The 24,932-nt window shown below is 40.9% G+C and overlaps 2 protein-coding genes across 4 annotated transcripts; one reads left to right on the top strand and one right to left on the bottom strand.

The window, feature by feature from the left end:
- Positions 1-1,251: 1,251 nt before the first annotated feature.
- Positions 1,252-17,100, top strand: LOC307201788 (E3 ubiquitin-protein ligase TRIM39-like). 3 transcript variants are annotated; one of them, XM_079951204.1, is made up of 12 exons: positions 1,252-1,376; positions 2,391-2,495; positions 4,154-4,210; positions 5,918-6,019; positions 7,086-7,133; positions 8,718-8,786; positions 10,222-10,275; positions 11,286-11,330; positions 12,243-12,263; positions 12,492-12,512; positions 13,968-13,994; positions 15,936-17,100. In XM_079951204.1, exons 2-12 carry the CDS (start codon positions 2,393-2,395, stop codon positions 16,547-16,549), a joined length of 1,161 nt encoding a protein of 386 aa, XP_079807330.1. In that variant the 5' UTR covers positions 1,252-1,376; positions 2,391-2,392; the 3' UTR covers positions 16,550-17,100. The 3 variants fall into 3 exon arrangements, with proteins under 3 accessions (XP_079807330.1, XP_079807331.1, XP_079807332.1); XM_079951205.1 differs by lacking the exon at positions 10,222-10,275 and having other exon boundaries at positions 1,253-1,376; XM_079951206.1 differs by lacking the exons at positions 5,918-6,019; positions 7,086-7,133; positions 8,718-8,786 and having other exon boundaries at positions 1,254-1,376.
- Positions 17,101-19,982: 2,882 nt separating this feature from the next.
- Positions 19,983-20,870, bottom strand: LOC307201588 (vomeronasal type-2 receptor 26-like; the record flags this gene model as incomplete). The annotated part of the gene is made up of 1 exon (XM_079950869.1): positions 19,983-20,870. The coding sequence occupies one exon, from the start codon at positions 20,868-20,870 to the stop codon at positions 19,983-19,985; it is 888 nt and encodes a 295-aa protein (XP_079806995.1).
- Between the last annotated feature and the right edge of the window lie 4,062 nt (positions 20,871-24,932).

Raw genomic sequence — 24,932 nt, 5'->3', positions numbered from 1 at the left:
CTGTTCAGGTCTGATGGCACGCACTTTTCCAGGAAATGATATTTGGTTGGCAGACATTGTATGAGGTTTCAGGTTTTGGATGCAGATGTGAGTAGTTTGGTGGTGAGTGTTTTGCTTGATTGACAGTTGGGGCATTGGAACAATCCTTTGTCTTGGGTGGAGGGGAGGTGGCAGTCTCCTTCTGCCCCTCTAAACACTGGGGTATCCCATTAAAGGGATCTGGGGGGAGTGATAATTTCTGCGTGCCCAGGCGCAGCCAGGACCGATGGCACTCCCCTGGATGGTGGTCCCTTTGGGGGGGTCACCTTATTTGATGTAAGTCTTAGAAACCCCCGTCTGGATTAATCACTTCTGGTGGGCAGGCCAGAAGTATTTTGATTGTGAAAGTATTGTGGAACGCCCTCCCATCAGATGTCAAAGAGATAAACAACTACCTGACATTCAGAAGACATCTGAAGGCAGCCCTGTTCAGGGAAGTTTTTAATATTTAATGCTGTATTGTTTTTAATACTTGATTGGGAGCCACCCAGAGTGGCTGGGGAAACTCAGCCAGATGGGCGGGGTATAAATAAATTATGATTATGATTATGATTATGATTGCCCCATGCCCAAGCCAAACCTTGTTCATACCACTCCCCACAGGATGAGATAAAAGGTCTTCAAGAGGTTATTAAGCAACTCACTCAAGAAGGTAATGCTACACCAAATTCAGTCACTCCTCGGCCAACTGAACTTTGCATGCAGAGTAACTGCCATGAGCAGAGCTTTCTGTGCACACCTGGTGCAGCTAACAGAGAACTTTCAGTCTCCATATCACAGGGTTCGCCTGGGTAATGCAGTAAAAGCTGATCTGCTCATATGGCTTAAATTCCTTGATAATGGCATATCTCATTGGCAGGACATTCTGGCCACTCAGCGTGATTTCCAGATACCCTCTGACGCTGCATGTTCCCTAGGTTTTGGGGGTTATTTTACAAGGTGGCCACCCCACTAGAAGGGTTCTCCTATCACCTGTGATCTTACATTCCTTGAATTCTTTCCTATTGTAGTTGCCATTCACCTGTGGGTTGATGTTTTTAAAAATCAGATTATTTTTTTTAACACAATACCTGGCTGAAAAATCCTGTCAAGTTTCATTTTGAATCCATTTTCTCTTATCATCGATATGGAATTTGTCCTCTCACTACAAATAAGCCGACAGATGACTTTCCCTGGGTGGTTAGTATGTGGCATTCCCCACCCGCCTCCAGTCAAAGTTCATACTCTTGTGTGATTTGTTGTTTCTTGCAAAACCGCAAGTCTCACTTGAAATCATTCTTTTCCCTTCAGTCAGGGAGTGATTATTTTCAACACCATTGTGGTTGCTTCAGGAAAAGGTATGTATAAAGAGTATTTTTCTGCCATAAAAGTGGGGTAAACATTTCATAATTCTGAATCATATTGCCAGTTCAGTAGACAATCTTTAATACAAACTGTAGACCTTTCACTTTTATTTTGGTGATTTGACCTTTGTTATTATTTTAACTTGTTGATTTTTCTGGTTTTGGTTGTGAGACATCTTTTGTGGGCTTTGCCTAAAATGTAATAAAAATTGTGTAAATAAATAAATAAATAAATAAATACATTGAGGTAAAATTCACTATTACTGGTGATTTTTTTCATATTATTGGTCAAATTTCACATCTCTCTGTAGTTTCTATAAATTCCTGGGGCATGCCATTAGCATGATATACATAGAGTAGCTGCTTACATAAAGTGTATTAGAGTGGCCTGCCAAGGATTCTGCTTCACAAAATGCACTCAATATTTTTCTTAGTGTGCATTTTTGAACCATGTAAAGGGAGACCTCAGCCAAAATTAACTACATTGTTTACAATGGAAGTGTTGAGTAAATGCTTAAAGAAGAAGAAGAAGAAGAAGAGTTTGGATTTGATATCCCGCTTTATCACTACCCGAAGGAGTCTCAAAGCGGCTAACATTCTCCTTTCCCTTCCTCCCCCACAACAAACACTCTGTGAGGTGAGTGGGGCTGAGAGACTTCAGAGAAGTGTGACTGGCCCAAGGTCACCCAGCAGCTGCATGTGGAGGAGCGGGGAATCGAACCCGGTTCACCAGATTACGAGTCCACTGCTCTTAACCACTACACCACACTGGCTCTCCCTTTGAAGTTATTTGTAGCTAAAATGCTTGAAATTACACCCTGAAGTATGAATTACCTACATTCAAATTGGTTAACAACCTTTCAGGGTTTTTAAATTTTTAAACGTGAAAACAATTTGTGACAAGTTAGTAGACCCATTTAAAAGCAAGTTGTGTTGCAGAAAAACCAAACAAAAACCATGGAGATTTAGCTCAGACGTATCTCATTCTTTTTAATTTCTGCCTTTCAGGCATGAAATTGTTATCCGTTCTTTTCTGGATTGCTGATATTGTGAAGCTGATGGTGGGAAAATGGCTACCCCTTGGAAGTGTGATGCAGTCTTTAAAATCTAAAGGTAACTTAGATTAAAATCAAGTCAAACTTTCTCAGAAAACTTTTTCTTTTTCTTTTTTTAAAATAATTTTTATTAATTTTCTTTCCTCATAACAAATATCCATTATCATTGCTAAACATTCATTTTCCAATTTCCCCCCTCCCTGTTGACTTCCCTGAACTTCCATTTCTCGTTTGTTACATCAAATGATACATTCTGCTGTTTGTATGTAATACTATGTTATCACATTGCTGTACTTCTTCTCTGTAAATAAAGTTGTAAATGTTTATTTAAATCCTGCCGAGTCCATGCATAGTTCATCAACTTTTCTTGCCATTGTTCTTTTGTTGGTACAGTGGTACCTCGGGTTACAGACACTTCAGGTTACAGACGCTTCAGGTTACAGACTCTGCTAACCCAGAAATAGTACCTCGGGTTAAGAACTTTACTTCAGGATGAGAACCGAAATTGTGTGCCAGCGGTGCAGCGGCAGAGGGAAGCCCCATTAGCTAAAGTGGTACCTCAAGTTAAGAACAGTTTGAGGTTAAGAATGGACTTCCAGAACGAATTAAGTTCTTAACCCAAGGTACCACTGTACTTCTCTGGTCTTCCAATTTTGTGTTATTAAAATTCTTGCTGCTGTTGTAGCATACATAAATAATGTCCATTTTTCTTTCGGCAACTCTTGTCCTAAAATAACTAACCATCCTTGTCTGGTTCCTTTTTGTATTTTAAATTGATTTGTTATCACCTGTTTAATAATTAATTTTGCATTCTGTTCTGAATATATGGCTTGGATTCCCGTCTTAATTTTTTCTCCAAATTCCATTTCTTCAAGAACATTTTTCATAAAGTCCCAAGAAACATTATCAAATGCTTTTTCTGCATCTATAAACATAAATGCAGCTTGCTTTTCATTTTGAACTTCCAGGTATTCTATTATGTTTAAAACATTCCTAATATTATCTTTCTTTTGTCTACTTGGGAGAAATCCTGCTTGATCCTGATGTATATATTCTTCCAAAAAAAATTTCATTCTGTTGGCTAAAATATATGCAAACAGTTTGTAATCATTATTTAATAATGAAATGGGCCTATAATTTTTAACTAACGTTATGTCTGAATCTTGTTTTGGGATTAATGTTATATATGCCTCTTTCCACGTTTCTGGGACTTCTCCTGTTTTTAAAATCTCATTCATCGTGTCTCAGAAAACTTTTTCGAGTGAGCAGGGAGATCTTTCTTTCTCACATTTCTAGAATAAAAACAACTTTGGAGAGTTTTCTACAAATGTGGTAGAACAACTGCTGCTGTAATAGAGTTGCCTGTGAGAATCAGTGGTGGAAAATGATATTTTCTGGTCCCCTATATCTATATCAATGTGTGCCCTCCAGATCTTGTTGGAATACAACTCTCAACACTCCCAGCCAGCAGTCCTCACTTATAGTCATAATACCAATAACTTTTAAGTCCAATTCACCCATAAGCAATATTTGAGTAGCTATATGCTCACAGAAAAGCATAGGAAAAAAATGTTTATGGGTAAGTTAATGTAGTACAAACCATGGAGAGGAACAATGAATAATGATTTGGTTTTGGAGTGGCTTTAATCATTTAATGTAGTTATAGAGTCCATCTAACCCTGAAGCTTGCATTAAACATTTTTCTTCCTATCACAGAGAAGCAGGAAGATTCCCAGCCGAAATGCCCTGAAAAAAGGGAAGGAATGAATCTAGGTAAATATTACTTCCCATACTGAGGGACGACAAGGTAGTATGAATAATATTTTTTGCCTCTGGAAATGCTTTAATAATTTGAATTATGGGTTATTAAACTGTTGGGTCAATGGTTTAGCCCACCTTTTGAATTTGTTACACTGAAATCTTAATGAAAATATAGTTAAAATAAAATACTTTTGAATAACGTATCTGAAAATTACACTGTTTTTATTTATCTTGTTTTTGACAATTATGGTGAACTTCATAAATGTATGAAAATACTTGTTGCAGATGTAGCTTCCACATTCAAGATCGTTCCTGTCTTTGACCCACAAATGAACTGTGAAAATTTCCCTTGCTAATAAGGCTGCTCAGTGTCAATTTAGCTTCCTTGCACCCCCTGAGAAAACAAAATATCCCCTAGATAAACCCAACCTTACTTTGGAGAGTCTTGGCTTATGCCAGATTTATTCCAGAGGTCAAAGATTTCACTATGGTCAGTCATCAAGCAAATCAATCTGCCTTCTAGCTCCATAGCATTTCCTCTTCCCAGTAAACAAATCTTGTAATGATCCATAGTTTGTCCGCCTTTGGTCTCCAGCCTCCACCTGTGGTTCAGCCTCCACCTGTGGCTCATTGAAGCTGTCAGCATGAGACAGTGGTCACACCACAGGAATGGATTCAACTGGCTGGCTTAACCAGGTGGGGGTAGCTGATGGGTTTCAAATCCTGAGTGAGTTAGGGACTCACACAAAGACATGCTTCAGCAGATTGAGTGGACCAATAGTGGTTCCAACAGTCAATAAGGCAGTTTCTGCACGTGCTGTAGAGGGAAATGAAGGGCAGATAGGGCTCATCAACCTGGGAGAGTGGTCCGTCTAGGAGAATGAAAACTCTGACCCCAAACCTCTGCTGCCTTATGGGACATCTTCATGAGAAGAAAAGGCTACACAAATCTGGAGAGGAGCTTGTAAGATGGTTGGATGGCATCTGGTACACCTGCTTTCAGCAACTCCTGCAGCCAACCTGGTGCCACATGTATTGCTGTGCTTTCCTTTAGACCACATAAGTGAGGCTGAGAGTTTGGTCTTGTCACTTGGGCAGCCCAGGACCTCCATATACACTGCCCAGGCTTGTGCCTCAGAGTGGTCACTTCAGTGCTGTTAACACAGCAAAAAACAATGCAGTTTGACTTCATCCCTGGAGGCACACTCCATTGTCTCTTGCGAGAGATGGATGCCAAGAACTGCTGATAACACAGACTCCCAGCTTTCCATCTCCTCTGTCTCCCCCTGCTTGACTCTTCCTCATTGTTTATAAAGTACCTGCTGTGGCTTTGACATTTGTCTTGTTCCTGACATCTCCCCAACATCCTTTACATGTAGGTATGCATGTATATGACAAATCCTTCTATATATTAATTGTTCCCCCTGATAAGAGCTGGAAGGATTTTATTGTCATGTTCTGATTCATTATCAAAGCAATTACAAGTGATATAGGAAATAGCAGAATGCTGTGAGTGGAGTTAATTGCACAGGTACTTCCCATAAATGTCCCCATTTTTAGCCAGCAGGATGGAACTGCAATATCTTTGGTTACATCCTATTTTTAATGCAATACTGCCCTCATCCCAAACTGTCTATCCATGAATACTTCACCCCATCTTTAACCGGTTTTATATTCATTTGTGGGTTTTTTGTTTTTTGTTTGTTTTTTGCTTTTCAGATATCATTCTGGCCTATATTTTTCAGTTTCCTGACTTCATAAAAGCAAAAGCAAAAAGTCTTCAAGAATATGCACACAACCTGTGGCCTGTCAAATCTATAGGTACTTTAAATATATACGTAACTCACACAGTAAAAGTATAGGCAACCCATTAACTATGAAATTCATGTTTATGCATAACATTTTTTCCCATCAGTTTAAAGAATTGATGATTTTGGTCCTGGCTCTAAACATATGATACCTAACCTGAGGCAGAAAGGGAGAAAGCATTCTAGAGGGAAGAACTGGACTTAGAGGACATATACCTTCTGTTTTGCCAAATAAATAAAAACACATTATTTTAGATTCAGCGGCAATAACACTTGTGGGGGGAAATTCATTGCTTGAATACAGAATAATATGCACATCAAAATGGTCTTTAAAGAGAATAACATGGCATAAACAAGATAAAATAATTACCCATTCAGTTATCAGCAGCTTCATGAAACAATAACAAAAAAGGATGCAGCTAAGCAGTACACCGAACCCTTCTGAGCAGGGCCTACATATATCAAAGCTCCAATGTCAGACCCCATCAGGGAGATTTATGCACCTTAGGCCCTTAGTGGTTACATGCTGGCTGGCCTGATATTCAGATGCCTCACACCTGTTCCAGAAGCTATTATTGGGATGCTGCAAGGGATGTTATATCACCTGCCAGGTGAGGTAGGCAAATAGGCAGGGCCCAGCATAGTTATTAATCCTGCAGCTCTACTGCTTCTGGCAGTCACTCAACCTTCAACTGGACCACAAGAGCACCCTTGCACTTCCTGCTGGCACTTATCCCTGAAGCACAAACAGAAATCAAGACAATGAAGTCAACCAAAAACCCTTGGGAGTCCTAAAGGGCTTGATCCTTTAGGATGTGCCAAACAGCAAGGAGGAATAATAATTGTACAAACCAGTTGACCTACCTCTTTGAAATAAAAAACAAAAATCATCCACAATAGGTTTTCTACACCCTCTCTTATATTTAGGCTCCAGGTTATACATGTGTTGCACCTCCACTTTGCCAACTGGAAGACTGACAAGTGCCATCTCCCGGTCCTAGAGTCATAATTACAATGCTGATTTTAAAGCTGATTTCATCCACATGTATGTCTTAAATGTTACTCTTGTTCTGTGACAGAATGTTTCCTGAGAAAATGCTATGAAAAGGTGCAAAATACATTTAAAGGTAGGTTACCTTAAGTAATTCCAACTATTGTATTGCAGAAGAATAAGAAATTATGTATAGATCTACAACTGCAATTAACTGAAAGCAGAAGCTTCCAAGCTCCTTCTCCTAGATGAATTGGAGAAGGGAAGGGAAGTGTGCAGCATATGAGACCAGGAGGAGGCTAGGAAAAGCAGAAGGAACAAAGCTGGAAGGAATTCCAAACCTTTTGCTTCCACTTTCAGTCAGCTGTAATTTGTCATGACACCAGGACATACTAACTGCCTCTGCAGTTTTTCAAGCACCATTCCCTTCTTTATTTGTGCACCGGTCCCTGACTTGAGGTCATAGGCAGAAAGCTGAGATTTTGAAAACACAAGGTGACCTTTCAAATTTATAAGTACTTTAAGTATAAGGTTGACATTTTTAAAGACCAGCTAACACATATAGTAAATATAAGGAAATATCTGTGTCATTCACACTTTTCTACAGACATTTTAGTCCTATTTGGAAAAAGAATATCAGTGATTGCAGATACCTGCATCCTATAGAGAGGAATAGGGCTTAGAAGACATGTGTTCTTTCCCATATTTAGGCTTTTAGGTTGTCTATATGTGGCACACCAATTTTGCTAACAGTTGACATGATCATTGCCACTACCCAGTCATGTAGCCATAGAATTGTAGAGTTGGGAGGGACCCTGAGGATCATCTAGTTCAACCCCCCTGCAGTGCAGGAATCCATCCAAGGTACGGTAGCTTCACTAATTCCAAATATTGCATTACTGAAGAATCAGAAGCGCTGTGTAATTGATTGAGCAATTCTTGAATATGAAAGTGAATGCTTCAACTACACATGCACCTTCTAATAGCTCTCCTGTAATGTGTTTGACATTTGTTTAAAATCTCTCTAGCCTTAGTCCCATCACCTTCCTTTTAAAAACAGTCAAGACTTGTCTTCCTCATAAAACAAAGATAAACAGTGCTTATGTATCATTGATAAAACATTTGCTACTGTTTTCTTACATTAATTCCTCCCAAATGATCTTCACTACTGGCATTATTTTCCCAAATGAATTTATTCCCCAAATGAATTTTGCAGTCACTCCTGCTCTGAGATGGTGGGAGCACTACCATAGATTAGAGGCGAGCTTTCAACCTATTCTTGTTTAGATAAAGAGATTTTCATCACCAAGGACTTGGGTGATGTTTCTTGTTTGCCACCTCCTGTTTCATTATCAAAACAATATCCAGCAGAGCAAGAAAGTCACAAGGGAACAGCAATCACATCGGAAAATACCGTACACAAACTCGCCCTATGGCTTCAGGATAACATAATTGGGGGGGGGGTTGATTATGTAACAAGTGAAAGCCTCCTAAAGAGCAAGACTGATTAAAAAACCCCATAGGGGTCTAGCTCAGCAGAGGCAGAGCTAGCTGCTCCGGCACCTGGAGCGGCCCGAGTTGTGGGGGCAGGGCTAGCCGGCTGTGAGGGCGGGGCTAGCCACCCACAGGGGTGCACAACCTGCAACAATGTCACACACACACAAACACACCCGCCTCTGTAGCTCAGGCCTTATTTACCTTTCCCCTTTTTGTTTTTCAGGCATTTCCTTCTATATTCATGAATTTGTGAGATTGATAACAGAATGTCTACAGCTTTTGAAATCCAAAGGTACTTTAAGTATACAACTGACATGTTAAAAGTACAGATCATCTATTGCAGGAGTGCAGTGGCCCTAGCCTGGGGCCTGAATGCAGCTCTCCAGGCCTTTCTAACCATCCTTCAGGGTTCTTCCCAAGTTATGCCCCCTCTTCAGGACTCAATTCTCACCAGCTTTGCTCTGCACCCTCCTTGAGTGTTTTTGTCTGGCTGGAATGTATGCTTGAACTATGATAAAGGCTCATGCTTGCCAAAACTAAGAGCTACGGGTGTGAGTGTACTAGAAACCCCTGGTTTTTGTATAAATGGAATGAAACTTGCATTTTTACAATATGAGTAATATCTCTTGCAGTTCTTACTACCATCTCTGGCCTGGGCCACCACTGGCACAACCCCCCCCCCCAGGTTGTGCACAAGCATGGCCCGTCTATGAAGCAGAGGGAAGCAATTTGCCTTGGGTGGCAGATCCAGCCCCCTACCTGACCGCACTGCTGCACTGACAGCAGCCCTGCTGCGGCTTTGCCCAGGCCACTGCCACTGCTGCCACAGTGCCCTTGTCTCCACTGCTGTGCCCTCGCTGCTGCCCCACTGCATCATGGTTGGCAGTGCACGCACGACCACAAGTAGGGGTGCAGTTGTGGCAGGACTAATGGCAGCACAGATGCAACAGTGGGGGGAAGGAAGGGGAGATGAGGGTGTCTGAATCTGTGGGGGAGGGCATTTTGCCTACAGTGGCCATATGTCCAAGGCTACCCCTGCCTACCCAAGAATATATCCCTTAGTTGGAAAAGGGTTCCACAACCGTTATCTGTTAGGTGGAAAAACTGAGCATCCATTCTATTCTATCCTCACTTTGAAAAAAATGTGATATTGGTCTGGACATCTAAAACAAATCAATGATTCCATACCCTCCAACATTTCTCCAATAAAAATAGGGACATCCCATTCCATAATAATAATTTTACTATTTTTACCCTACACATCTTACTGGGTTGCCCCATCCACTCTGGGCAGCTTCCAACATATGTAAAAACATAATAAAACATTAAACATTAGAAAAAAATACTTCCCTATGCAGAATTGCCTTTAGATGGCTCAGGGGTTGGATAACTCCATACCCTCCAGCATTTCTCCAATGAAAATAGGGGCATTCTAAGGAAAAGTAGGACATTCTGGGATCAAATCGGAAACTGGGACGGCTTCTCTAAATCAGGGACACCCCTGGAAAATAGGGACACTTGGAGGGTCTGTGATTCTAGACAGAGGGTGTTGTCTTCAAAGCTACACCAACTCCTTCCATAGCTTCAGGACAACTGCATGGGGGTGGGAAGTGATTGCCTGAGATGTGAAAGCCTCCTAAAAAGCAAGCTTGATAAAAATGGGGGGGGGGACAACTGTGGAAGTTTAGCTCAGGCCTTTCTCATCCCCCCCCCTTTCTGTTTTTCAGGCATTTTTTCATGCATTCGTGACTCTGTGAAATGGACCGTGAAAAGACTCGTGGGTACTTTAAATATATGATTGTGTAGCATTTTCAACTAACTCTCCTTGAGTGTTTTTGTCTGGCTGCAATGTATGCTTGAAGTGCAGAAAAGGCTCTTGCTTGCCTGGGCAAAGAGATATGGGTGTTGGGCATACTTGGAGTGTCAAACTTGAATAAAATATGGGGGGCACAGGTAAGCCCCGACCCACATAATCAATCACATGGCATGCCATGCACACACCATTTGAATGGCAATGCCCATCAACACTCTCAAATATTTTATTGGGGCTCTCAGCCTCTAGGAGTTGGCTCCTGTGGGTGTACTAGAAACCTCTGATTTTTGTGTAGATGGGATGTAGCTTGGTGCACAAATGTAAGACTGAAATCTCTTGTGGTGCCTATTATCACTTCTGGCCCTGGCTACCACTGGCCAAGGATTCAGTTGCCAAGTATTGCATCTCTTGGGTTCGAAAAGGTTCCCCAAACCTGATCTGTTAGGTAGAAAAAACCGGAAATATATGCACACCATCAATTCTTAGTGTTGTCATATCTTGAAGAACAGATAAGAGGACAGCCCAAGTCACCTGAGCCCAAATACCCCAGACATTTCCTTTAAAATGTAAAAATCTGCCCAGATGGGCATGTTGACCCCCCAAAAGAGGAGATGTCCAGGTTTTCCTGGACGTATGGGGACTCTGCCTTCTCTTTGAAAAAATGATGATATTGGGATGGAATTCCTCACATTAAAGGGCCTACTGAAGTAAGTAGTGAAATAGCAGGGCAAGTTAATACACAATATTTATTGCATAAAATGAGATTGTTGGTTTCCCTCAAGCTGTATTTCAGAAGAAGCTGCAGCGATCTTCTCTGATGCTATATTGCACACAAATAGACCCCCGTCAGCAGACTACTTGTGAGCAGAGTGATTTGTGTGACTTGTAATCGGGGCCTGGTGAGATTCACAATAGGAATCATCCTTGGTTTGATTTTCATGCTGTTTACTGTTTTAATCTGAAACTTTTCATTTGCAGGTATAATCTATTTTTCATTGTTTCCTGATTTAAAGTCAGAAAATGGTAAGTGTTGGAAAAGACTCTGAATTAAAAGCAGAGGCACTGTATGTACTTTTCTTTGTTTCTTTGTTACATAAGAAAATCTTTTATAAAAACTAATTTTTAGAAAGCTAAAAGATTTAAAACAATACATCCAATAAAAAATATTAATTCACTTATTCTAAGTTGGTACTGTAGTAAAATACTTCACCACTTAAACAGCTACTTGATCCCAACTTTCTGATAGAAAATATATCACAAACTTTTAGTTTTCTTGTGGTTATATTTATTATATTATTACATTTACACTGGGAAGTGTTGTTGAGCGTATGTTCGTTTCCTTGAATAAAAAGTTAGCTTCACTGACAATTGGCCCTGCTTCTTCATGCTGACCTACATCTGTTCCCATATGCATGTTGGGGTTAAAAGTGGGTCCTGGGTCTGTAAAGGCTGATGATACCCAAGTTGAGAATACTAAGTTCAGCTGATGTATGTTGCACATATATAGGTATTTGCTAATAAAATACTTGCTTAAAATTACAACACTGAATCTAGAACTTCATGTTGAAAACATCACATAGTACCAGGAATGAAATACATTGTGTGGCATTATTATATTTGAGGGCTCTGCATCCTTCATGTCTTTCACAGAAGACAGCTAAGAAAAGGGAGAGGGGGGAGTTTGAGTACAGCAGGAATGGAAGAACAGAGGATGGCAGAACTTTGAGTAGAGGAAGCAGGGATGGAGGAACACTGACAGAAAAATGGTTATTCTTAACAACAGCATAGGTCTGAGTAGAGCAAGCAGGGTGAAACAGTGAGAGGGCAGTGGTGATTTTAAATAATGTCAGAGTAAGAATTTGAGCCACACACTGATTCTAGTTTTATTTTGAAATGTTTACTACATGTAAAATCCATATATTTTTTCCTTTGCAGATGAATTAAAGAGAGAAATAGGTCAGTATTCTAACATCACCCAGCTTAAACAATCAGTTGATTCTATATTGCAACACTTCTTATTGTCTGAATCCATTATTCCAGTAGGTTTTTGTTCTAACAGAAAGCACTTTCTTTACACAAGGAAGTTTTTCAGTGTTCCACCACCGAATTTCTGATTTTGGAAGGGGAGGTAAATAATACTTCATTTTAAAATGTCATCTTTATATTATATCTTTTCTTTTTCAGAACAACTGAAGGCAGAAATAGGTAATTCATATGCAACATTTCACACTAACAGGGAAAAAATGCATGTTCTTGAAAAAATAGTATATGACAGGTTATCAAACAGAATATGGAAGAGAAGAGGATAGAGAGGTAGTTATAGCAGAGCACAAACTTCCTTAGGTGAGGGAGTGATTCTTTATCAAGATCTACTGGGTTGAGTAGGGTTAGGATCCAGTGGTTCTCTGGCTAACCTAATAGGTTCTCTGGCTGTCCTGATAGGTTGCTGGCACAACTGGGCTATACTGGCATAACTCCCCATTCTTGGCTCAGCTGGATATATGCTGGCATCCCCCCCCCTCCATCCCAACTCAGCCAGGACCCAGCTGGCTGTCAAGTAACATGAGCAAAATGTGATATAGTGTGCATAGAATATGCATATTTGTGTGGAAATAACATATAAGATTGCTTGTGGAATGTGTACATCAGGAAATATTGCATTAATGTGTGTGTCAAGAGAAATCCACTAACAATGCTAATGAATTTTCACGAGGACTTTTCATTTGGGAATGTGGAGAACTGAGCCTTAAGATTGGGAAAATAAGAAACCAAAGTCTGTTGCTATCTTTCCTTCTGGCAGCTGCCCCTAGGTGCTGATATTCAAAATATGATCGTATCTTGGCAATTAGCTATTTTCCCTTACTGCCAGGAAATCCAACATATTCCTTGTTGAAAACAAAATCATGCCTAGAACACAGGCCTGAATTGGATGTAATGTTATTCATGCCTTTGGGTCTTTTGTTAATAGATTGCAGGTAAAGGGGAGAGAACCAGTTTGGGAGCAGGGTATAGGGATCCTTTCTCATGAAGAATTCTGGATACATGTGACTTCGGTGGCGGGGATTGAATGTGAGGGCCCCTTCTATCGAATACTACCTTGCTTTGTTCCCTTACGATACTGGTGCCAGAATGAGGATGGGTCCATTCATGTTTCCACAATTGCGGAAGCAGCCTCTCATTAGAGAACTCCTAACATGCTCTGCTCGGCATAGTTCATAGCTTCTCTGAGTTCTTCAAGCCCCTTCGCCACGGCAAGGCAGTGATCCATGAAGGGGCCACCTCATGAGAAGAGAAGACTCCCTGGAGAAGACCCTGATGTTGGGAAAGATGGAGGGCACAAGGAGAAGGGGGCGACAGAGGACGAGATGGTTGGATAGTGTTTTCGAGGTTACCAGCATGAGTCTGACCAAGCTGCGGGGGGCAGTGGAGGACAGGAGTGCCTGGCGTTCTCTGGTCCATGGGGTCACGAAGAGTCGGACACGACTAAACGACTAAACAACAACAACAACAACATGCTCTGCATTGCCCATGTGCAGAGAACTGACACGGGTTGAATATTTGTCTGGACGTCTTGTGCCAGCATTCCCAGTGGTTGTGTGACTAGCACTGCCTGTATCATTATTGCCCATGAAACTTCTTTGTCCATTCCTTTGTTCACAGAATTTGCAGGTGTCCATCGCTACAGAGGTGAGAATAACAAATGCTTGGAAATACTAATTAGCAAAATGATAACCAATTAAAATCAATACTGGGGTTTGCAGTATTTAATTATTATAATTAATTATTAATTAATTATATGAATTAATAGAATTAAAACTCTAGTTGTTTCATAGGGCTTATGTAGACCATCCTGCAAACCACACCCCACATCTCTCTCTCTCTCTCTCTCTCTCTCTCTCTCTCTCTCTCTCTCTCATCCATCCTAGATCCTAGATTTTATTGAAACTTTTCAACATACACTGCAGTAAAAAAAAACAACACACTCTGTGTAGCAAGCAGACTGTGCTTGATACTCTGTTTCCCAGAAACAACTGATACAATTGAACCCCAATGTCATAAAGGTTTTTGTGCTGGTCTGGGTAAATTAAGGTGACACTTACAGTGTCAGAATGTGTGTTTTGTACATAGAACGTTTCAAGTTATCCCTATCGCTCATCAAAAGGATTTTCAGACCCTTCTAGGTTTATTTATTTTTGCCAAGATATGGGATTGTCAGTTCCTCTACTTTCTGATTCAGCTTCAGATGCAGCTTTTAGCTGTATAAAGATGCTATGTGTGATTTGCATCTGACCTTGCATCACTCAGGGATGTCCCTGGCCCCAGCTAGCACAGTCTGTGGTCAGGGATAAATGGAAGTGTCCAAAGAGATGCCTCTTCCAAACTTTGTCTTGAATGAAACAAAGCTGCCTTTGGTCAAAGGCAGCTCCCTTGCCAAATCCCCTCAAACTAGATAGCAATGAAAGGTAAGGAACCCTTCACCTTTAGAGTGTTCATATTTGCCTGTCCTTCTATCCCTCCTGACCTTTTCTCAGCTTTTCACATTCATGTTTAAGAGGGATGCACCATTACTTGTTTACAGATTGGCATAATTTATTTAAAAATCAACACAAAGCCTTCTGTCCCAAATGCAAAGAATGTGCCAATCATCCTGAAAAAAAGAGGTCCATCTGTGCTGTAAATAATGTACAATAAATGACAACCCATTGAACATGCTGGAACTTCAGTTGTCGAACACTTCAGAAGTTAAACATTTGTCAGGGAGTTACCTTTCTCTTGTCACAGTAACTGCCACTCACACCACTGATGTTTTTATGGTCTTTATTTACAAGTATTTACAGAAGTCATCATGAGCTAATCACCATTAGTCTGACTCTGTTGAATCAGAAAGCACCAGTGACCTCTTCCTCCATTTCCAGCATCTAAATCTACCTCCTCCTTCTGATTCAGAGCTTAACCCTTGTGGTGCCTGTGAGGCTGCCTGCTCCCTTTCCACCTCTTCCTGATTCCCTGCATCTACAGGAGTTGACGTTTCCCCGCTGGGCTCTCCTACCCATTCCTCTTCTGCCTCCTCCATTCCTAACCGAACACTCTCTTCCATGTCACGGGATTCTGAGCGTACTGATTCTGCCCTGACGTTTCGGCTTTCAAACACCGACAACCCAGAAGTGAATGCTTCCATTTTTGAACGCACCTTGGAAGTCAAACTGAGGCATGTTTCTCAGTTTTTTCAATGGATTTTTCCTACTGGGAATTGCGCCTCGGTTGTTGAACATTTCGGAAGTCAAACAGTTTTCTGGAATGGATTGCAATTGACAATCGAGGTTCCGCTGTACTATGGACTGAAATAGAATTGCATGGGGGTGGGCATGGGTTTGATACTCTTTGAAGCACACTTTGTTTACTTCTTTACTTAGAAATTCAGAGTGCCCATTATACATAGATAGATAGATAGATAGATAGATGATAGATAGATAGATAGATGATATAGATAGATGATAGATAGGTGCCATTTGTAGTTATCTATTTTCAGGCCTGAGTGTGATCTACAAGGGGGTGTCACTGTCCTTAAAGAGTAACACATAGCTCAAGTCTGTGCCTTTGTGCTAAGTCCTTTTTTCTTCTTTGCAGCTAATGTGGTCTTGGACCCCAAGACAGCTCACCCAAGACTGAACGTTTCAGATGGAAAATGTTTTTGGGACACAGGAAACATATCTAAGGTTCCTAACTGTGAGGAGAGGTTCGACTCCCATACATTTGTTCTGGCAAAAGAATGTTTTTCCAAAGGAAGACATTACTGGGAAGTGGAAGTTGGCGAGAAAAGAAAGTGGGATTTAGGGGTTGCCTCTGAATTTGCTCATAGAAAAGGGGAGATCACGCTGTCTCCTCAGAATGGCTACTGGGTTATAGGACTCGAAGGTAGGAAAAATTATTGGGCTCGGACAGAACAATGGACCTATCTGAAAGTGAGTGGGAAGCCAACGAAAATAGGGATATTCCTAAACATGCCAGCTGGAAGCCTATGTTTTTATGATGTCCACAATAATAGGAAGTTATACACATTTTCTATTTGTTGTTTTGGGAAGCTGTATCCCTTCTTCTCTACAGGCTCTGTAGCTGCAGAGCTAGACAGCCAGCCACTGAAGATTTCCCCATGGTTTAAAGAAGATGACATTGTTGAGGAAGATGGGAAGAAAGCAAACATCTCAGAGATGGCTCAGGATTCGTGTAAATCTTTCATTTAACGAAAACAGCAGGAGAGAAGTAGAAGTGGTTTTTAAAAAACCTAGACTAAAAGCATCCTTGTTTAAAGGGTTATATTATCACAACTATGGGGGAAATTCTAACCAAAAGGATGCAACTTTTTAAACATAAAATTTAGAATTTTTTGGTGGGAAAATTCATTATGTAATTACAGAAACAGAATGGATTTTCTGTGTACTTTTCTTGTGACCAATGTAAACATCTGTCAACCTCTTTACATAATAGTTTGTGTTGCAGCAAATATGAATTGAACATAATTGAACTTAGCACTCAACTATTTGTATATTAACTGGCTTGAACTTCCCTACAAAAAGAATAAAGGAGCATGCAAAAGCTAGTTTTAATGCTTTTTGTTTTGTTTAAAAAGATATGACCAATGTAACACTTTTGCAACCTGAAGAATGTGTTTGTAACTTAGATAAGTGTTTTCTCTAAAAATATCTTTTTAAGCCCATTTGCGGCAATATACATAATAAAAACAAAATTACAGGCAAACCAAGCAGACACTGAGGGTAATCTATAATTTACATTATCTGGTCTCTAAAGCAAAATATGAATCTAACTCTGTTTTACAAAAAACGAAAACAAAACCCTGTTCTAGTATTGAACATAAGTTATGTTGCAAAGGACAAAAAGATTGGTTTTCTGCTGAATAATAAGTTCCTAAATAAAATAACTAAGAAATGATAGTCTGTAGTATGTTTAGCATGCAGAGAATGAGAGGTATGTATCAAGAAAATTTTGCTGAGGATTGTAACAGAATCCCATTGGCACAGGAATTGGATGAATTACTCTTTTGAAAATATATTTAACAAAATGTATATACCTCCTGACTGTATTTTTTAAAACCCTCTAATGGGTTTACAAAAATATTTGCAGCAGTTTTTTAAACAAGCTTAGTTTAATCCCTTTAGATAGAAATTTGTATGGTTCATCTGATTGCCAAAGAAGAAGACACAAATGTGTGGGTGATCCACAAGGGGGCAATGGTGTCCTAAAAAAGTAACACAAAGCTACCCTCAAGTGTGTGCGTTTTGAATTAAGCCCTTTTTGTTGCTTTGCAGTGGATGTGATCTTGAATCCCAAGACAGCTCACCCCAAACTGAAAGTGACTAAAGATGGGGAAAGTGTTCAGAACACAGAATTTTTTTTCTAATGTTGCTGACTGGGAAAAGAGGTTTGACTCCCACACATTCACTCTGGCAAAACATGGATTTTTATAAGGGAAACATTACTGGGAGGTAGAGATTGGTCAGAAGAAAATTTGGGACTTGGGAGTTGCCTCTGCAAACATTTGGGAAAAGGGAGGGTCACCCTGTCTCCTGAGAATGGCTACTGGGTCATAGGATGCGATGATGGGGAAAATCACTGGGCTCGAACAGAGCCATGGACCCACCTGAAAGTGAGAGGAAAGCTTACAAAATTAGGAACAATCCTAGATATGCATGATCAATTCTTGTCCTTTTATGATGTTTCTAGTAAAAGGAAATTGCACATTTACAAAAGACTTGGTGATGAGAAGCTTTATCCCTCCTCTACAGGCTCTATAACTACAAAGCAAGATGAACAGCCACTGAAAATTGCAGTACACTTGTACCTTGGATCCCCAACACCTTGCGAGTTAAACGTTTTGGCTTCTGAATGCTGCAAATCCAGAAATGAGTGTTCTGATTTGCAAACATTCTTTGGAACTTGAACGTCCAATGTGGCTTCTGTGCAGGAGCTTCCTGCAGCCAGTCGGAACCCGCACCTTGGTTTCCAAATGTTTTGGAAGTCTAACGGACTTCCGTAATGGATTCCATTCGACTTCTGAGGTACCACTGTATTTGAAACAAAAGGAGATACTGGTGGGGAAATGAAAAACAACACAAAACAACCCTCGACTGTCGTAGAATCAATTAAGGGCATGTCTTTAATTTAACCAGGTTGGTTTTTCTGCTCTTTAGATATTAACACCTTTTAGACTACTTAGATATTTGACTCTATTCCAGGGGTTGCCAGTGTGGTGCCTATGGGCACATATATGCCTGCAGAGTCCTTCCCTGGAATATGCAGAGTTTGCTTCTCTGTTCCTCTGCTCTCCATTGAAATTAGGCTTGGGAAAAACTATTTTATTTGTGGGCAATAGAAGAGGATACAGAGTGTGCTTGGTTGCAATTTGTGTGGGATGCCCACAACATTTCTCGAGTTTGCAAACGTACCCCAAAATGATTTGAGGATGCCCACAATCTATTCCATTGTGTATTTTAATGTTGAGCCACCCTGATACCCTCACTTATAGAAATATTGATAATAAAGAAATATACTAAATAAGGGTTTTATCTTTTACAAAGTATGATCCCTAACTAACTGTGCTAAACATTTGTGATAAACAAATATCCTTAATTTGAACCCAAACACACCAAATAAAACATCGATATTCCTACATCTAATTTCCAGAACTATGTATTTGTATGAGTTTGTTGATTTTTCATAGTTGTTATTCCATTCCATTTTATTTATTTCTTCAAATGTTCTAAGTAAGAATAATGCAAACATTGTTCTTAAAGATTCATTTTGATTTGATTTGTTCTCAGTATGCTCTTTCCCCATAGTATTTTATGCAATGAGGCCTCCAATATGTTCCCAACCTCAGCTGAGCCAGGATGACCAAGTTACACCATCTGAGCCCATGCTGGGGGGCTGATTGTGGGCTGAGTCAGGATTTAGCTGTGCATCCTGGAAGATCTTGTCATAGGATTGTTCTCTTAGTTGGATGCAACAATATTTTTATGGATGCTTGTTTACACTTTAATTACAAAGGCAAACAATATTGCAAAGAAGGATTACAATTTGAGCTGCTAGAATGAAGTAGGAACTCCATTTTGAAAAGGAAAAAATATAATAAGAACTCCTGGGCAGGGGCGTTGTAGAGGGGAGGCAGGGAGCCAGAGCGCAGACACACAATTTTGAAGGGCTGCAAACCAGGAGCCCCCATGCAGCGATCCCCGCCCTTCCCTGTGCAGGCAGGGCCCATAGGGTTCACAGTCTGCCACGCCAGCCCAGCCTTCCCCACTGGCTGTGCTGCTGGTCCCCTTGATTAATGGCCACCCCGTGATGAATGGCTCAGGTGGGGAGGGCTGTGCTGGCACAATGGTCTCTGTGAATCCTCTGTAGCCTGCTCTCTCCTGTGTGCACATATTTGCAAGCATTGCATTCAAGAGCAGAAGAAGTAGAAAAACAGAGGTTGTCAAATTGTTCCAGAAACAGTTCTGGAACCCTTTGGAACTAGAATAATTTATGTCAGCTAATTAAAAAGCAGGTGCATTCATCATCTCCTACTGCAAATATATAAAAGCCTGAGAGTGGAAGTTGTGTTGGAAGGCTACTCTGCAACTTTGGTCCACTCTAAGGATTGCAGAATGTCCACAAGCATCAGTGAACATTTCTCTTTATTAAATGATCTCTTTTGTTCAGTTCTGGCCTCAGCACAATAATGTAACATTTAGGGAAGAAGATGCAGCCCAGCAGCCCCGCACTGGAGGCTAAGATGGAGAAGATCTCCACAGCTACCATGTATTTCCCTTTGGTGCTCAGATAGGTGGGAAAAAAGGATAACCAAACACTGCAAAACACAAGCATGCTAAAAGTGATTAGCTTGGCTTCATTGAAACTGTCAGGTAATTTTCTAGCCTGGAAAGCTACAGTGAAGCTCACAATAGCCAGGAAGCCCATGTAACCCAGGACACAGTAGAACATAGTTACAGACCCCTCATTACATTCAAGTACAATTTCTTCAGTCGCTGAATTCATGTCAATATCTGGAAATGGAGGATTAATTGCCAGCCATACGGTACAAATAATTCCTTGAACAAGAGAGCAGAGAAGAACAATGGAGTTGGCCACCTTTTTCCCTACCCATTTCCTCATGCTACTTCCTGGCTTGGTGGCCATGAAAGCCAGAACCACTGTAATGGTTTTTGCTAGCACAGAAGAGACAGCCACTGAGAAGACCATGGAAAATGCAACTTGACGGAAGAGACACATCACCTTCACAGGACGGCCAATAAACAGCAAAGCACAAGGGAAGCAGAGCAGGAGGGACATTAGGAGAGTATAGGTGAGGCTCCGGTTGTTGGCTTTGACAATAGGAGTGTCACGGTGCATTATAAAGGCTCTTAGCACCAGAGCAGTGATCAAGGAAAAGAAAAGTGCAAAAATAGCTAAACTCATCCCCAAAGGGTCCTTATAAGACAAGAAGGTTATTAGCTTTGGAATGCAGTGATTTTTTTCCTTGTTTGGATAATGATCTTTTGGGCACATTGTGCAAGAATCTGCATCTGAAAAATAGGTGAAAAACTTTTTCAGAAGTTGCTTTTTGCAGTTGAAGCTATTCCTGCTATTTCTACAAACAATCAGGTTTTGGAATAGCACCCCCCTTTAAAAAATTAAATCATGCTGTAGTCTTCCTTTTAAGAAGACAAAAGTGTGTGTATGTTGATGTACAACTTTCGAGATAAGTGAATAAAACTACTAACATATCACTTGGCACCAATGGTATTCTAAGGCAAGCTTTCTCTTACTACTTACCTACGTTCCAGCTAGGCTGAATTTAACAAGGTAACAGAGAGATTGAAACATTTGCACTAGCTTCCAGGATGAGATATCTCTGCCACGTGATTCAATGGAAGTAATAGTACCACTCTATCTTGCCTTGGTCAGATGTGGAGTGCTGTGTCCAGTTCTGGGCACCACAATTTAAGAAGGATGTTGAGAAGCTGTGCTGACAAGAATGTGTGCAGATGAGGTGATCAATGGGCTGGAAACCAAGCCGTATGAGGAATGGTTGAGGAAGTTGGGTATGTTTAGCCTGGAGAAGGGGAGACTGAAAGCAGATACAACAGCCATCTTCAAATATCTAAAGGGCTGTCACATGGAAGATGAGGCAAGCATGTTTTCTCCTGCTCTGTAGGGTGGGGCACAAACCACAGAGTTTCAAGTTACAAGAATGGATTTTCTGACTCAACATCAGGAAGAACTTTCTCGTGGTAAGAGCTGTTTGATAGTGGAACAGACCCCCTCAGAAGATGATGGACTCTCCTTCCTTGGAAGTTTTTAGGCAGAGGCTGGATGGCCATCTGTCATGGGTGCTTTACTTGAGATTCCCCCACTGTAGATGGAAGGGGTACCAGCTCCTGGGGACTCTGCCCTTTTTTGCCCCAAGCTGGGCTCCCCCCAAAGTCCAATAAGAGTGGAGGTGAAATACAGAACCAAGCGTGGCATGGCTCCAATGGCCAGCCCCTTCTCCACTTCCTCCTACTGTGGAGTGGAAGGTGGGCCAGTGGTGGTGCCAGGAGGAAGCGGAGGCAGCAATGCCTACTATCACCAACTACAAAGTGTTTTAACTAAAAGGCCCTTTGTGCCATCATTGCCATGCTCTTGACATAATGATGCAGATTGCTAGATTACTCTAGGTGTTGCATATTCTACCTTTTTTGTGAGAAATCTTCCCTTTTGGACATTGAATACAATCATAGCAGCAAAATGGCTCCCCCTCCTTTTTCTTCTTCTGGTAACCAGGTTGACAGTTGTCGTTACAGAGCGAAAGGGGCATCACCTATTCAGGAAATGTGAATAATTCACATTGAGAATATATATTTATCAAATAGCATGATAACATCACTATCCTCATAGAATTATCTTTGGATTCTGTCATATTAGTGCATGTGCTCATGAGGTGTTGAGCAGTGTCAGTCGGGGTGGTCAGTTGGTCTCTGTACCTTCTGTGTTGGTAGCATTCTCAGTTTCATTAACATATAATAAACAAAAAAACTGGGATAAAGACTATAGAAACATCCTATTAAGGATGCTACAAACAATTGTTTCTCCTCTCCCTCCCTCCTTTTATTTTTTGACAGCTAAAGGCAATAGTGTTGTCCCACCTGGTTAAAACTTCTAGGCCACACAATGGCGTCTTCATCAATGCTCAAATGTTTGCTATGAGGAGCCCAAGGATTCATTCTTCCAACTTTCATTCTAACAAATGACTTATTGGGGAAAGTAATCAGATTTGTAATATCAAACCCCATTGTCAATTCTCCATTCCCATTCAAGTGCACCATTTCTCCTGCACTGTTGTTAAACGAGATGCTCCTCAGAATATGATGCAGCTAGGTGGAATGGAAAAATAAATCAGTGTTAGAATTGTATTAGTATCCAATAAATTTCCTCTAAACTTGCATTCCATCCCATTCACTTAGATTTGTGGATGAATATTTGTTGATAGGGTCAAATACACGCCATGTTAAAGCATGCTGTGAACCACACATGCCTTGCCCAACCCTTCTCCTTTCTTCGGATTTTCCTCTCTACAGCATCTTCACTTCCTGCCCTTATGCAAAAATAATGTTGTTTAGTCGTTTAGTCGTGTCCGACTCTTCGTGTTCCCATGGACCAGAGCACGCCAGGCACTCCTGTCTTCCACTGCCTCCCGCAGTTTGGTCAGACTCATGTTTGTAGCTTCGAGAACACTGTCCAACCATCTCGTCCTCTGTCGTCCCCTTCTCCTTGTGCCCTCCATCTTTCCCAACATCAGGGTCTTTTCCAGGGAGTCTTCTCTTCTCAGGAGGTGGCCAAAGTAAAAATAATAGCTGAAGCTATTTCCATGTTGTTCTCTTGTTAAACTGCATTCAAAGTGTTTAACTTATTATATATACTTGCAGTGTCTGTATGTTAAAGTGTATATTCTTGGGAAAATATTGAAGTTAAACTTTAATTATGTTTTTAATTGCATATTAATTGTGTTCTGCTTTTAAATTATAGTTTTAACTGTTTCATTTTGGTTTGGGAGACAGCCAGAGAATGTCTGCTTCAGGAGGTTATTTTACTGTGGTTAATAAATTAACTGACTCATCCATCTGTAATGGGGTTTGGGGTTGCTTGTGTGTAAGGGACAAACTGCTCCAAGCTGAGTAGTTTGGTTAAAACTTTCCTCTGGCTGGACAGTCAGTACTCCGTGACTGTCTCAATCACTGGCAGAATCCGTCAGTGGGCGTTTCCTGAATTTCCTCCAACATAAGAGTTCTTTGACACCAAGTCGCCGTCTAGCTTCCCTGCGCGGAAGCTTTCTGCGCAGAGTGGGCGTCCCAAGGGGAGGTCCTGTGCTCTCCCCGCTGGTCTCGCTGGAACCGTCCCTGAGCCTTCCCTCCGAAGTTCCCTCCGCCTCCCTTTCCTCTCTGGTGTCACGTCTATTTCCTTCCCCATCAGAAGCTCTCCCTCTCTCCTTGCTGGTTCCCTCTCCAGCGTCATCGGGGAGCCTTACCACCCCCCTTGGCTCCGATGGCAGTTCCCTGACACCATCTGTAAGCCCCATTGAATTTAATAGGACCTATTTCAGAGTAGGCATGATTAGAAATGCAGCCTAGGGTAGCCACCAGACCCAGTAGAACTGGCTTCTTTATGTTGCTACCTTCCCATGACCAGCTATTCTGTGTTGAGTTAAGTAATACAACTGAGTCTGGTTTCCTTTAATGACATCCATGATTCTCCTCTTCCACATTTGATTTTCACAACCCTGAGACATACAGTGTCCATGAATAGTCAAAGATCACCCAGAGAGGTTTGGATAAGTGGCGGTTTTAGACTCCTATACCCTAGTCCATTTCATATACCTCTACATTCTGGAAAGAAGCTGTAGAAGTGAATAAGTTGGAGGGGGGAATAATCTTTTTCCATAGGGATGAAAGTTTTTGAGGGAACTTGTTAACAGTTTTGTATGACACCCTTGACACTAAACAGTTCACAGGAGCCAGTCCTATCTGGTTGACATCTCCATGAAATTTAGTGATGCTTACTTCTGAGTAATTTATGGTTATTGTGACATCAATCCACACTAGAAAATGTGACAGTAGGGATCCCTTCTAAAACAAAATTAGACACTTTGCAGTTTAGTTGGCACTAAGTACTTCTATAACAGCAAAGCTTTGATGTCCACAACTTTGCAGTGGAGGATGTGACAAAAACAGAACAACTTGGCCTTGCCCATGTGACCTATTTGTTCCCACTCATTTGACCTTATTGACTCTGTCTTCATTACCTCCTTGGCCATACCAAGTCCAGGTACTAACAGCTGCCACTCGTCATATATAAATATTATTATATCTATACTTATAAAGGCCAATTAATACAGGATGGTACTTTTAGTTATATTTGCAATCAGGTGCTCTTGGCGGACCAATATTTCTGTGACCAAGAGCTACCTTGTAAATTTCAGAGTAAACAATATATGGAAATGTATAGATATCTCTTTCATTTCCACAGAGAAAACTGTAAAACTGAAAAATGTTGTATTGCAGTATTCAGGAAAGGGTCATAAATGTCCATATG

Source organism: Podarcis cretensis, assembly GCF_951804945.1.
Source record: "Podarcis cretensis genome assembly, chromosome: 13".
Lineage (NCBI taxonomy): Eukaryota > Metazoa > Chordata > Lepidosauria > Squamata > Lacertidae > Podarcis > Podarcis cretensis.
This window is presented reverse-complemented; position numbering and strand designations above follow the sequence as displayed.

Excerpts from the sequence above, each read along its gene's own strand:
- LOC307201788 (XM_079951204.1), top strand. The coding sequence starts at position 2,393 with ATGAAATTGTTATCCGTTCTTTTCTGGATTGCTGATATTGTGAAGCTG. Across the intron at positions 4,211-5,917 it reads AAGGGAAGGAATGAATCTAG|ATATCATTCTGGCCTATATT; the intron begins GTAAATATTACT and ends TTTGCTTTTCAG. Across the intron at positions 11,331-12,242 it reads TGATTTAAAGTCAGAAAATG|ATGAATTAAAGAGAGAAATA; the intron begins GTAAGTGTTGGA and ends TTTCCTTTGCAG.